Here is a 15,418-nt window from a genome sequence, read left to right as displayed (position 1 = left end):
TTAGATTACACATCTTTCCATAAGACTATGGTATGCCGATCATTTGGCCCCAAGAGGATATTTGGCTGGGACAAGGTCAAGATGGCTGAAGGTAAAACCAAATCAAAAGGAAGAGGAACAAAGGAGAATCCAGGATACATCGACCCCAAGGTGATGGCGATCAGTCGTCTTCCTTCCAAGAAGCGTTTGCTTCTTCATGGAGCTTCCCCTCAGGACTCCACCCAGTGGCTACTCAAACTGACAGCTGCCTGCCTCTACCTTATGGGAAGCTCAGCAACCAGAACTAGGTTTGGGGTTCCCTAGGGCTCTAGCAGTAATTTAGCAGACACCTTGGAGAACTTGTGACACTTTGGGAAGAGGGGAACGGGGCTGGCAAGGTCGCTAATTGCTCTGACCAAAGAAAACCCTGAAGCATTTACATGCAAAGTCATCTAAGTTTCCCTAGGCACATTCAAACACCCCTATAGGACACCCTAAAAAATATGAAATCTTGCTACAGCTGAGCTGTAGTTAAAGCTGCAAGGCTCACAAAATTAAAGCAGTCAGAATGAGCCAATGTGGGTAGGAAATTCCAACAATTAAGCTCAGGCAGTGTTTCCTCAATTTAGGAAAAGCTCTAATATACCTAAACTGGGATGTAGAAAGCAACACTGGAGCAAGCTAGATGTTCTGCATAACTTTTAAATCAAAAGCAAGGGAAAACAAGGGGTGGGATTGATTTTATTTTTAGAAAGCCTCAGAAGTTATTCTATTATAAAGGGACATGACTGAACAGGTAGGACACAGATTCCCCATTGTGAGTTCTCCTGATGGTTTTTGCAAGGATCATGGAGATGTCGATCACCTGGATTTTGGAGCAATGCTTCATCGTATCCTGCTGAGGTATGGTATTGGTGACTACTACTGCTTCAAAACATGCACTGAGATTTGAGAAACTGATGGGCCATAAAATTTTCCATGTGTGAAGATACCAAAAGCTCTGGTGGCTCCAGCTGACAGAAGTTTGTCAGCTGCATGACAGATTGTGCCACATGTGTCAGCCATATCATCCACAAGATTAGCCCCTCGATCCTTCACATCTCCCAGCAGCACCACGCGATCCCCTTCATCGACCTTCTTCCCTTCTTTGTGAATCGAGGCAAAGTCCACATTCAACTGGTCTGCAATGGGGGCCACTCTCTTGGCTCCACCAGCATCTGGTGAGACAATGGTGCAGTTCCTCCATTCAGAGATATTCTCCACTTCAGGACAGCTGGCTCTGCATGCAGATTGTCCACTGGGATATCAATAAAGCCCTGAATTGGAGAAGCATGTAGGTCCATGGTGATGATATGATCTTCGCCTGCTACAGAAACTTATTTGCGACAAGCTTGGCTGAGATGGAGCTGGCTCTTATCCTTTTTATCCTGCCGCGCATAAGGGAAGCATGGGATGACTCCAGTAACCACTGGCTGAAGAGATCTTGCAGGCATTAATCATAATCCAAAGCTTCATGACTGTTGTTGATTTCACCACAACCACTCTAGACATCCTTTCCAAGTACACTCCCTCCAGTTTCCACACAGGTCTCCTGGTTGAAATTTTTAGTCACCACCTTACCTAGCTCCAGGCCCAGGCGGTCGGCAATTTTCTAAGTCCTGGTGGGAGCTGCAGCTGAAGATTTTGATATTCAGCGTCTTGGCCTGGTATCCTGGGAACTCTGCTCAGAGATCGCTGCTGCTGCTGCAGAGGCAGGAGCTGAAGTCGGACGGAGACCCGGTACTAACCCCTTGGTGTTGCTATTCTGCCATCTTCAGTTTCTCTGTGTTCTGTATGTAAATCTTTAGTTTCTTCATTGGTCACTTCAGCTAGTTTTCACTTTGCTCCCCTTTTCCCTTTTCATTGCACTTTTTTGTCTGAGGGCTTGTCCCTTCCCGCGCCTTCTTTGTCTTCGCTTTCACATTCACAGGAGCGCGTTTAGCCTCGCAGACCTCCCTTTGGGCGCCTCCTTCCCGCTGCTCTGGCGGAGCTTACCTTCCTCTTCCTCTGGGGCATCCAGGCCTTGCTGTGGCAAAAGGGGCGCTGAGGTCCCTCACGAGGCCTGGCTGCTGGCTGCTGCTGCTCTTCCAGCAAAGCCTTTCAGTGAGGAAGAGCAGGCAAAAATCACTTCAGTGTGGTTGCTCCTTGTCATTTCACACTCATAAGCATTCACTCCAGCCCAAACCAGAAGCCCCATGGAAGATTTTGGACTCAAACAGAGCTTTCTAGAAGAACTTCCAGCTTTATGCTTCTAAGGAACTAAGAATCATAGTGTTCTTTGTCATGAAATGAAACCATATATTCTGTTTACAAATGTTAATCGAAGAGCAGAGTTAAATTGAACAAAAAATAATTTCCAACACCCGTATTATTAAGTAATCAAAAGGGACAAGGGAACTCTAGCTCTTTTATTAACAAAACTAAATTTACTTTTGTTTTAATCTGAGTTGATTTGTAGTAGCAGAGAGAAGTTGGGTGCATGGAGTATCAAAGGTCAGGACGTGAGAATTCTGAGAAGGAAGATGATTTCTTTCAACCAGCTGGACTCAGCGGACTCTTGTCCTGATAAAAACCAAGTCCGAATAGAATTTTTGGGTTCTTTTTATACAGAGGAAACAAGGATGGGGAGTTAAATGGTGCTTGTATTGAAAAGGACTTTTTGTTCTTCAAGTGTTTTATCTGAGTATTAGATAGGTTGTTTCCTCCAGGTAAGCTCGACTTAACATATATTCCCCCACATTCCAGGTAAGCTTGAGTTAACATATATCCCCTACATTCCAGGTAAGCTTTTAGCATGAACCCCCCACATTCCAGGTAAGCTTGACACATTTGGCTTGCATCCTCCCTGAATATCCAAAGCCCATGGAGTTTATACTTCTCAATTGGCTTTCTAGGCATATTTGGATATAAAATAAGTTTGAATTTATGCACAGGCTATATTAGATTGACTGTGATCATTTTGGTGGACAGGCTTGAGAAGACTCAGAGGATCTGATGATATCACCAAAGACATCACTGAGATGAGAGAAGAAAAGGAAGAAGCATCACGTGAGCAGGAAGTCTCCATAATTAAACTCTTCAGAAAGTCCAGCTACCGAAAGCCCATTCTAGTAGCACTGATGCTCCACATGGCTCAGCAATTCTCTGGAATCAATGTAGTAGGTTTAAGAACTCCCTCCAACTCTTCAGAGCAAAGTAAAATTAGGTAGACAGGGTAAGGGGTATAAGTTTAAATAGTTAACATTTTAAAATGTTGAAATCACATGTCTTACTAAAACAAATATGTCTTGAGTGTGCATTAATTTTCTTTGATTTACTTTAACTACTTTTTAAAACTGACTTCAACTTTTAAAAATTGTCTAAATTCATGGTATTTAAATAAAAAGAGGGAAAAGGAGAATAACTATACCAAAATCTGTAATTATAAGGGCTTCTAAACTTGAGTATCAAAGTTAGGACTTCTGATAACCAGGGCAAAAAGAATTCTATGCCTCCCTATACCCTAAAGGCAATTTACCAGTTAGGCAGGTGCAAATTCAGTCTCTGCCATCCTACAGATTTTCATACCATTTGAAGAGGCAGCACATAGAATATACAACGGAGTGAACTGATGGTGAGCAAGGGTAGCTAAGGCATGACTGAAAAACATACTAAAAAATAAAGTAGCTAGCTTTCAGATTTTGAATTGAAACCCCTATATTATATAGACTAGAATGTATCTACTATTAGGAACAGGAAAAACCATAAACATTGTTAGGAAACTAGATAAAGAATAACACTTATACCTTTACATTGACGTTAAAAATATGACTGGGCTTCTGCCATAGTGTATCAGGCCAAAAGTAGATCCACAAGGGTCACGCTGAGAGAGAATGATAGATGGGCCAAGATTTGGGGGAGGTAAAGGAAGTAAGTCCCATCACTTGAAGAAAAAAGAGACACAAAACTCTACAATCCAGATACACTCTGCCATGATCTCTGTCCCCTAAATGGGATAATGTTCATTTTTGTCTAATACTCTCTATAACTTTGGGATGCAGAGCCCAAAATGGTGTCTTCTGTCTCCACTCTGCCTATATATCTAATGGCATGACATTTAGTCCCTCTGAAACTCTCTACCTGTTCCAGCACAGTGCCTGACTTAGAAAGGCATCCAGGAAATGTTCACTCTGAGGTTGATGGACAGCCTAAAAATGGTGAGACAGTTCACTGTGTGCTGTCAACGACTACTCACTGAACACATAGTCTTTGTAGTCCTCCTGTACCAGCCCTGTCTGCTGGAAAAGGTGCCAGCAACAGGACATGTTATATGGGAAAGGAAGACAGAGGATGAGAGAATGGCAGAATGACCTAAAATTCTATTCCAAAATAACAAAATAATAACAGGCAAGTAGGCACCATGTGAACCGGGTTTCTCTATCTCCATTGAGACTAGTGGAAAACTCTGGATTAAATGTGATAGCACGAGAACTCTTATATATGTTAGTGAGAACATAAAGTTGACATGACTTCTTGGGAAAATTGTTTGAGAGTATCTACCAAAGATGAACACATATATACACTTGGCCCATCAATTCTATTCCTAGATATATATATGTTTTACTCACCAAAAGAATTGTTCTAAATGCCAATAGCAACACTATTCTTAATCACTCTCAATGGCAGTTACCCTAATGTGCATAAATAGTAGAATTGGTCAATAAATTATGCTATATCAGTACCATACAAGACTGTATAGCAATGATATTGAACAAACTACAAATACAATGATATAGATGACTCTCACAAAAGTAATGTTCCACAAAAGAAGCCAGACACAAAATAGAACATATGGGGTTCCACCAGTATAAAGTTTAAGACTAAGCAAAATTTATCTATGAGGTTAGAAGTAGGAGTGTAGTTTGTGCCACCAACTGGGTCAGAAGACATGTAAGGGCTTTCTGGAGGGATGGAAATTATTTCTTCACTTGGTGCTGATTACACAGTTGTGTTTAGTTTAAGAAAATTAATTGAGATTTACACTTCTGATATTTGCTCTTTTACATATATATTAGACTTTAACAAAAATGTTTAAAAATTGAAAAATTAAAAAGAAAGAAAATGCAGTAGTAGAGTTTTCTGCTAAATGTATGGAGAGATTTTAAGTAATCAGAAAGTGTTGAACATAAAAGGAAGACTGGATTCTCCTTTCCTGGAAGGAGAGGGTATACAAAATCTCTCTGATGTTATAGGTACTAAAATATTTTTTGATTTAAAGCCCTGTGCATTAGCGTCTTTGATTAAGGCTGAATTGTTTTTACTTTTCAGATCTTTTACTATTCAACCAGACTTTTTCGGATGGCTGGAATTAGCCCACCTGATTATGCAACAGTTGGAGTTGGTATTTTCAACACAGTTTTCACTGTTCTCTTTGTAAGTAAATACTTTAATTTTCCCCCAGTCCAGAAAGGGGTGTGTGTGTGGGGGGTGAGGTGTAAACTTGTGATCTCAAAAGGGATCAATGACTTGTCCATGTGCAGTGGGTTTATATAGCCAAGAGGGTCATGGGAAGAGATCCTATTTGTTATTACCACTATATGTATGATTAGGCATAACTAAGAAGATGGACACTCTTTCTCTCCATCTGTTGGGATCCCATTTAGTAACTGTCTTCTGAATTAACAACTCACTGTGGAACACAGTGTAAATTAACAACTCACTGTGGAATACATTGTGTAAATCCCTGGGTTTCTTCTCCTCCACTCTATATTTAAGTCCCTGGGAATCAGCCCATGGCTGATTCATCCCTATCAATATTGGCTCTTCTACCTAGGTTCCTCTCATTCCATGATTCCAATGATATTCTATCCTGATGATTCTTGGAGAAATCTTTTTTTTTCTCCAAATTTAATGTGTTTTTTGCTGAAATAGCTAGAGGAAAATAAACAAGGCCCTGTCTATGAAGTCTAGTTATCCGTTCACAGATGACTTGATTTTCTATATTGAAAATCTCAAAGAATCCATAAGAATCCCCCAAGTATAGGGGCAAGGACCAGCGAAGAAGGATTGATGGGCCCTTGATATTGACAACTATGCTTATGAGCCTTTTGCTCTTGAAATTGCAACTTTGCCTAGTGTTGTATGGTGCCTACGAGTTACCTCCTGAGAGCCCTCTTGTTGCTCAACTGTGGCCACTCTCTAAGTCAAATTCAGCATGTAAGTGCATTACCATCTTCCCAGTGTAGGACATGATTCCTGGAGATGAACCTCCCTGACACTGAGGGATTACTACCAAGCATTGGCTGGTGATGCGACTGGGAAAAGACCTTGAGTAAAAGGGGGAAATGGTAAAGACAAATGAGTTCATCTGACTAAAAGACTTCAAAATGAGTTGGGAAGTCATGAGTGAGGTAATGCTTATGCATATCTCAGCAGGATCTCATAGATAGCCAAAGTAGTTACTATTCCAAATGGTGGGTCTACTGAGGTTTCCAAAAACACCCAGGTCCTACATTTATGGCAGATAGCTCTGGAGTTTGGTGCTTACCAGTGGGACCTACTTTTGAGTTTGTGCTCCTGAATGTGACAGAGTTGGACTCAGATGTGACTTATCTACATATGCCCCTTTTGTCCCTTTTATTGAACCTATCATTGGTGTTGGAGTTGGTAGCCAAGAAACTTGAATCTCTGGGCTATCTGTGTTCCAGCTGGGCCCTGAGCCTCAGCAGAGGTGCAATACCTACTATACAGTTCAATGGACTCACCCATGACAACTAGCAAGGAGGTGAAGTCAGATAACTACCACACCAAGAAACTGAGAGAGTTTACAACTGCAAGCCAGAGAGTCCCATCCATCAGCCACATGGGATTAAAGCCCCCTCTCCTTAGAGGTGGAGTGGACATCACCATCCCAGAATCCTCAGGACTGGGGAATAAAATCCTAGACTCACTGGTATCCAACTATAAACTTATTGTGATTTTGGCAATGGAAGAAATTATATCATTGATGTGGAGACAGTGGCCATTGGAGTTGCTGAAGGCATGGAGAGGGAAAAAGGGGTGTAATATGGGGGCATTCTCGGGACTTGGAATTGTCCCGAATGACATTGTAAAGACAGAAACAGGACATTATATATCCTGCCATAACCTACAAAATAGAGTGGGAGACAGTATAAACTGCAATATAAACTGTAATCCATGCTGTGTGTCAGTGCTCCAAAATATGTTCATCGATTGCAATGAATGTACCACACTAATGAAAGAAGTTGTTAATGTGGGGAAAAATAGGAGGTGTGAGGAGTGGGGCATATGGGAATCCTTTATATTTTTTTAAGTAATCTAAATATGTTTTAAAAGTAAATAAAAAATATTTAAAAAAAGAATCCATAAGGAAGTTCCTAGAACTAATAAATGATTTCAGCTCAGTTGCAGGATACAAAATAAACTCACAGATGTCAGTTCAATTTCTATACACCAGTAATGAACAATCTGAAAAGGAGGTAAGAAAACAATTTCATTTACAACATAAGAGAATATCCCGGAATAAATTTAACCGAGGAAGTAAATGACTTATACACTGATGCCTATAAACCATTCTTGAAAGAAACTGAAGAAGACCTGAATAAATGGAAAGTCATCCCACGTTCATGCATTGGAAGATCTAATATGGTTAAGATGCCAATACTACCTAAAGCAATCTGCAATCTACTAACCCAATGCAATCCCTATCAAAATTCCAACAGCTTCTCCACCCACCCCCCCTTTTTTTTGTAGAAATGGAAAATCTGGTGGAATTGCAAAAGGCTCTGCATAGCTAAAAGAAACTTGAAAAAGAACAAATGGAAGGACTTGTGATTTCAAAACTTACTACAAAGCTACAGTAAGTAAAATAGTGTAGTTCTGTGATAAAATAGATATTAGACTGATGAAATAGAATCGAGACTCCAGAAATAAATCCACACATCTATGGCCAGTTGACTTTCAACAGGGTGCCAAATCCATTCAATGAGCAAAAGAATAGTCTCTACAATAAATGGTGCTAGACAACTGAAAATCCAGAGGCAAAAAAAAAAAAAAAAAAAAGAATGTGGACCCGTGGACCCATATGTCTCAACACATACAAAAATTAATTCTAAGTGTATCAACAACCTAAATATAAGAGCTAATACTATAAATCTCTTACAGAAAAACATAGGGAAATACCTTCAGGACCTTATAGTAGGCAATAAATATTTTGATTTTATGCCAAAAACATAGGGAACAAACAAAAATTAGATAAAATAGACTTCATCAAAATTAAAAACTTTTGTGCATCAAGGACATTATCAAGAAAGTAAACAGACAACCTACAGAATGGGTGAAAATATTTGGAAACCTTATATCTGATTAAGGTTTAATATCCAGAATATATAAAGAACTACAACTCAACAACAAAAAGACAATTCAATTTTTGAAAAGATTAAAGATTTAGATAGACGTTTCTCCAAAAAAGATGTTAAAATGGCCAATAAGTATATGAAAATATGCTCAACATCATTAGCCATTAAAGAAAACACCTATCAGAATGACCTTTAATAAAAAGATAGAGAACTACAAGTGTTGGAAAGAATGTGAAGAGATAGGAACCCTTATTAACATTGATGGGAATGCAGAATGGTACAGTCACTGTGGATGATGGTTTGGCAGTTCCTAAAATAGTTGAATATAGACAAGCCACATGACCTTGCAATACTGCTACTGGGTGTTTTATCAGAAGAACTGAGAGTAGTAATGTGAACAGATATCTGCACTCCAATGTTCACAGCAGTATTATTCATGATTACCCAAAGTTGAAAACAATTCAGGTGCCCATCAATTGAAGAATGGAGAAACAAACTCTGATATATTCACACAATGGAATATTATGCAACTGTAAATCATAAATCATATGAAAACATGCATGAACCTGGAAGACATTAGGTTGAGGGAAGCATGCGTGACAGAAAAGGACAAATAGTGTATTATTTCATTATTATGAAGCAAATAATTTGTGTAACATATGTATGATTCAAAATATTTATACAAATCCAGTACATTTAGTTGAGAAACGTATGCTTTCATTCAACTGTTTTTTTCTTATTTTTAATTATTGCTTATATTTTCAATTAATAAGTGTACAAAATAAAGCCAAAACCAAAAAATAAACCAATAAAAAAAAAGAAATACACATTATAAAACTACAATGAGATAACTTTCACGCTAACTAATATGGCTATTATTTTTTTATAAAATTTAAAATAAGTTTCGTTGAGGGTTCAGAGATATAGGAACCCTCAAACATGTTAATCTCAATGTAAAATGGTAGCCACTATGGAAAACAGTTTGGTGGTTCCTCAGAAAATTAAATACAGAAGTTCCATGTGACCTGCAATCCCACTCCTAGGTACTACCCAAAAGAATTGAAGCAAGACTTGGAAATTCAGGAAAAGAGAAAGACTTGGAAAGATATCAAACACCAATGTTTATTTCAGCATTATTCACAATAGCCGAGAAGTGGAAGCAACCCTACTGTTTATCAACAGGTGAATGGACAAACAAAATGTAGTTGCTTGTTTTTCCTTCTCTGCACAGAAATTTTTTTTGTCTTTATTATTTTTTTTAATGTTACATTAAAAAAATAAGAGGTCCCCATAAACCCACCACTCTCTTCACCCCACTCCTCCCATAGCAACAAACTCTTTCATCATCATGGGGCATTCATTGCATTTGGTGAATACATTTTTGAGCACTGCTGCTCCACATGGATAGTGGTTTACATTATAGTTTACACTTTCCCCCAGTCCACCCAGTGGGCCATGGCAGGACTTAACAATGTCCAGCAACTGTCCCTGCAGTACAACCCAGGACAACTCCAAGTCCTGAAAATACCCTCACATCATATCATTTTTTCACTCTTCCTACCCTCAGCGGCTACCATGGCCACTTTCTTTACATCAATGCTACATTTTCTTCCATTACTAATCACACTAGTTCCAGAATAGAATATCAGTAAAACCGCTCTAATCCATACTCTATTCTTCCATTCTGTGAACCCTGGGATGGTTATGTCCACTCCACCTCTATATCAAGAGGGGGCTGAGATTCCACATGGATGATGGATGCAATTCTCCTCCTTGCAGTTGTAGGCACTCCCTCGTGTGATGGTTGACCCTCTTCACCTCTCTGTTAGCTGGCCAGGGTAAGTCCAATAAACCAGAGGGTAGGAGTTGCAAGTCTCTTGAGGCTCAAGGCCTAAGCAAGCATTCAACCACTTTGCTACAATTGTTCCCCAATGAGAATTGGTTTTTTCATTTGTTTGTTTGTTTTTAGAAGGTACTGGAGAATGAACCTGAGACCTCATACAAGGGAAGTGGGCACTCAACTACTTGAGCTACATCATCTCCTCTCTGCACAGACTTTTAACCACCTTTAGGGTGGCCAATAAATTACATCCTGGTTTCCTAGTCAAAAAGCAGGTTTGTCCAGTCAAATTAAACAAAGCTGGACCTTAGAAAGAGGAGGATAAACAGATAACAACAGAACCCCAGTGGTTCTGCAGATATTCCTTTAGAGACAATTCCTATTCAAGCCAAATGCTACTCTAAATGCATGAAGGCTTGTTATTTGGGATACAATTCAAGGGACTATTTGTATCCTTTTGCCTCCTGGGATAATATTTTTTACAAATTCTGCCATCTATGCAACATATTTTTCTGATAGGCAGATTGTAATTACAGTACTTTCTTTGTAATAGGATTTGATATATAAAGCATCAAGATTGGAAAACCCAATATTTGAAAACAACTGCAGGGGACACCTGCAGAATTTTCTTTTTGCCTCCCTCCCCCAACTCTACCTGTGTATGGAGGAGGAGTTATTTTATTTAAAACAGTGTTTTGATTATTTTAAATATGTGTTTTAAGAGTACATCCTTTTTTTTCCTATGACAACTTTCAAGCAGGAGAGTGAAGTAACTTTCAAAAAAATCAGCCTTAATCACTTCTCTAACTTTTCAGGACTACAAATAACACTTGTGGTTTTTCTCTTTCTTTTTTATTAGAGAAGTTGTTTTACATAAAAATCATGCAGAATGTATAGAGTCCCCTCCCCATATCCTTCCCTCACATACACAACTTTCCCTATTACTAGGATTTTGCTTTAGTGTATTACCTTTGTTAAAATAAATGAAAAAATGTTATTTTAATTATACTAGCAAATATAGCCCATAGTTTACATTAGTATTGTATATTCTTTGTGTTTTACAGTTCTGTGGTTTTAAAAATTTTTATTCTGTTAACATATAATTACATTTGATTTTGAAAAGTTGCTTTAAGTTAAAAACATGCAAGGACAGTCCTTCATTTACCCAGTCACCTTTTTCAAGTTAAACAATATTAAGAAATTCTGAATATCCTTCAAATAAATGCATGCAAATAGAAATAAATGTTGATAATATATTGATATTTCACCAATCTGGAAGGAACAAACTAAATGAAAATTCAGGAAAAGAGAAAGACTTGCCTAATTCCTTGCTGAAATATGGTCTCCATTCTATATTGTTTTCCAATTAATGGATCTGTAGAAGAGATTCTGTAATCTTCAGAGAAAAAACATGGAAAGAAATATGAAGAAAACTCGATGGAAGATAGACCTGGAGGAGAAGCAGTGGCCACCAAACTCTTTCTTGTCACCCAGAATTCAGATGACATACACTGTCTGGGGCAAAGATTAGGATTATGGTTGGGCAGACAACTCTAGACACTGACAAGCAACAAATCTCACCTCCACCCTACAATGCTGATCTCGCCTGCTTGAAGGAGAGACTCCAACTCAATTTTCAAGGCATGTAGTTTTAGAGTTTATTATGGAAATAAAACTCTTCCCAATGAACAATGAATAGCAAGTAATTTTTCAGAAACGAAAGAATCTGATATATATTAAAAGCTCTTGATCCTGAAGAAATGTTTCTATTTTCTTGACAGCTTGACAGAGTCATCAAGTCAACATTGAAAGTCACAATGTACAGAGATATTTTAATGTACAATTAGTTTTTTCCCACTTCTTTCTCAACAATGAAATGTTGGTATTTGCTTCTCATGCATTCTGACGTATGAATGTACCTCTGAGATGAAAGGCACTTTCAATGTTGGTGAAAATAAATGTTTCCCAGATATTTTTCAGAGCCAAAGCTCGAAATACTATGGGTATCATTGCTATACTGATAGATGGATGCAATTAGTCAATTTACTCTGCAAAGTGAGAAACTGTCACAGGTAATCCTTTTTGTGACTCACCAACCTTGAGCAAGCAAGAGGTCTGTCAACAAACTCTGGTCTCAGCTAAGTGTAAACTTTATCCATAAATGTAAAGGTCCAGAGACCCAAAGGAATCAATGACATAGCCACTGAAATAGGATAAGAAAGACTTTAATCCTTTGCTAAAGGCTTTCTATTCAAACTAATAGTTTACATCCAACAACAGGTACATTTATCTACACCATAAAAGCACAAACCTGAGGATTGTGGTAAAAGGATTAAATTAAGCATGATGGCAGGGGAATGGTCATGAATTGACTTTTATTAGTAGTCAGAATATTGGATGGAAACAGCTAATAACTAATTGATTGTATTGTTTCAGGTTTCTGTAGTTAATTATAACAGGATAATTATCAGAAGAGAAATTTATGACATTTTTATGCTGAACCTTCACATTTTAAATGTACAGGAAATCTATTGGGAGTGACCCAAGATGTATAGCATCTGAACTTTGTAACCAAGGTAATAATCCTAGAGTAGCAGTACAGCTACAATTCTACCTCTAGAAAGGCCTAATCCAATCAATGTGGCTCAGTTAAGCAGGCATTTGTTGATTACCTCTGTTTACGGAGACTCTGGGAAAGAGTCACTAACCTTCCTTAGATCTCTCTCTGTGAAAAGAAATCATAGAACTGCTTTCTTCCAGGCTCTTTGGAAGAAAAGAACTATTTAAGTCTAAAGTCAGTATCTGTTGACTTATAAATCTAAGAAAATATTTTTTTAATTTTCCTAGGTATTCCTTTTGGAGAAGGCAGGGAAACGCTCTCTGTTTCTAATTGGAATGAGTGGGATGTTTTTCTGTGCTATCTTCATGTCACTGGGACTTGTGCTACGGGTAAGTTTGGTGTTTGCACTGAGCTTTTTGGTGACCAGATGACAGCACCTCTGTCAAGGTTAAAGTACTCGGTATGTCAAAAGTATTTGAAATTGACTTATGAAATGAAGCCTGAGAACTGACATATCACACAAAGGAGCTATGTAAAGAAAAGGGAGACAACTAGTTTCTCAGGTTTGAAGACTGGACATCAGCACGTAAATTGTGCTTTTTGCCCAGAGAGACAGTGTACAGCATGGTGAGAGCCCAGCTCTGGGGTCAGCCCCAATGTATTCTAACCCTAGGTCTTCCACGTGGCTGCCTGCTTCACCTCAGGCAAGTACCTGAACCTCTCCTGAGCCCAGCGCCTTCCTCTGCTATTTCACAGGATGATCATGCACCGAGCCCAGAAACCTGGTATGGGCAAGAGCAAAGGCCAGTGGACTCTTGCCTCACCTTTTTCACAGCAAAATGGTTAAGCATCATATAAAGTCTCCATCCAGGGGATTTGCTCTAATGATGCTCAAAAGATATAAGCATGGCTCAGACTAGAATAAGTATACTCAATTGTACATACGCACATCAGGAAGAGAGCTGGTCATCTCTAAACTCAGTGGGAGGCTACTCAACTAAAGGAAGACCCAGCCAATTATCGAAGTTCCAACTTTCTTTTTTTCTCTTCAGGATAAGTTTGCATGGATGAGCTATGTGACCATGACGGCCATCTTCCTCTTTGTCAGTTTCTTTGAAATTGGGCCAGGCCCCATCCCCTGGTTCATAGTGGCTGAGATTTTCAGTCAAGGAGCACGTCCTGCTGCTTTAGCAGTAGCTGCATTCAGCAACTGGACCTGCAATTTCATCGTAGCCCTGTCTTTGCCATACATCGCAGTAAGTAGCCTTATATTGTACAAATTTACTGAACATAGATAGGGTCAAGCAGCTGCTAATTGGAACTCTGTGTTTTCTTCTGTCCAGGACTTCTGTGGACCTTATCTATTTTTCATCTTTGCTGGAATGGTGCTGCTCTTTGCCTTGTTTACATTCTTTAAAGTTCCAGAAATCAAAGGAAAGTTCTTCGAAGAAATTGCAGCAGTATTCCAAAAGAATGGGAACTCTTCCCAACGGCCAAACACTGACGTAGAAATGAAATTCTTTGGAGCTACAGAGACTGTGTAAAGGCTACCTGCTTTTTGACATAAACAGAAATAGGAAAGACCATATGTTTTTAAAACAATGAGTCCTAGAGAATTTTATTTCTACATCTTGAAATATTATTTTACCATTTCATATATACTTTTTTTTTTCTTTGAGGTACCTAGGACCAGGGATTGAAACTGGGACCTCATATGTGGGGAGCCAGTGCTCAACCACTGAGCCAAATCGCCCCCCTGAGGTGACTTTTCTGTTTGTTTTGCTTGTTGTTCATTTTTATTTATTCAGGAGGCCCCAGGAACTGAACCCAGGTCTTCCCATGTGGGACATAGGAGCTCAACAGTGAGCCACATCTACTCTCAATATATTTTTTACAAGAGAAGTTGTGAATTTACAAAATAATCATGCATGATGTACAGAATTCCCATACGTCACCTCTCCATCAACACCTTGTATTATTGTGGAACATTTGTTACAGATTATGAAAGGACATCATAAAAGATTACTGGGAAATGGACTTGGCCCAATGGATAGGGCATCTGTCTATCACACGGGATGTCCGCAGTTCAAACCCCGGGCCTCCTTGCACCGTGTGGAGCTGACCCATGCACAGTGCTGATGCGCACAAGGAGTGCCTTGCCACGCAGGGGTGTCCCCCACATAGGGGAGCCCCATGCACAAGGAGTACTCCCCATAAGGAGAGCCGCCCAGTGAGAAAGAAAGTGCAGACTGCCAGAGAATGGTGCCACACACACGGAGAGCTGACACAACCAGATGATGCAACAAAAAGAAACACAGATTCCTGGTGCCGCTGATAAGGATAGAAGCAGTCACAGAAGAACACACAGCGAATGGACACAGAGAGCAGACAACTGGGGGAAGGGGGAGGGAATAAATAAATAAAAATTAAAAATATATCTTAAAAAAATAAAAATAAAAATATAAAAGATTACTAACTATGGTCTATAGCTTACATTTGGTATACATTTTCATACACCCCTATCTTTAACACCATGTATTAGTTTTGTATATTTGTTATAGTCATGAGAGAACACTCTCATATTTATGCTGCTATCCACAGTCCAACTTCTACTACATGGTTCACTATGTTGTACAGTCTCAT

The 15,418-nt window shown here is 39.0% G+C and overlaps 1 protein-coding gene and 1 pseudogene across 1 annotated transcript in view; one reads left to right on the top strand and one right to left on the bottom strand.

The window, feature by feature from the left end:
• Nucleotides 1–15,215, top strand: part of LOC101441311 (solute carrier family 2, facilitated glucose transporter member 2-like) — a 78,727-nt gene extending 63,512 nt beyond the window's left edge. Inside the window, exons 7-11 of the mRNA XM_058295278.1 lie at nucleotides 2,989–3,176; nucleotides 5,326–5,430; nucleotides 13,063–13,164; nucleotides 13,828–14,031; nucleotides 14,119–15,215. Coding sequence (XP_058151261.1) covers nucleotides 2,989–3,176; nucleotides 5,326–5,430; nucleotides 13,063–13,164; nucleotides 13,828–14,031; nucleotides 14,119–14,319 — 800 coding nt within the window. The 3' untranslated portion in view covers nucleotides 14,320–15,215. The remainder of the gene's footprint in view (nucleotides 1–2,988; nucleotides 3,177–5,325; nucleotides 5,431–13,062; nucleotides 13,165–13,827; nucleotides 14,032–14,118) is intronic.
• LOC139438760 (ribose-phosphate pyrophosphokinase 1 pseudogene) lies at nucleotides 712–2,034 on the bottom strand (annotated as a pseudogene).
• Nucleotides 15,216–15,418: the final 203 nt, after the last annotated feature.

This window comes from Dasypus novemcinctus, chromosome 4 (genome assembly GCF_030445035.2).
Source record: "Dasypus novemcinctus isolate mDasNov1 chromosome 4, mDasNov1.1.hap2, whole genome shotgun sequence".
NCBI classification, from domain to species: domain Eukaryota; kingdom Metazoa; phylum Chordata; class Mammalia; order Cingulata; family Dasypodidae; genus Dasypus; species Dasypus novemcinctus.
The sequence above is the reverse complement of the archived record's forward strand: the minus strand, read 5'-3'. Positions and strand labels throughout refer to the sequence as shown.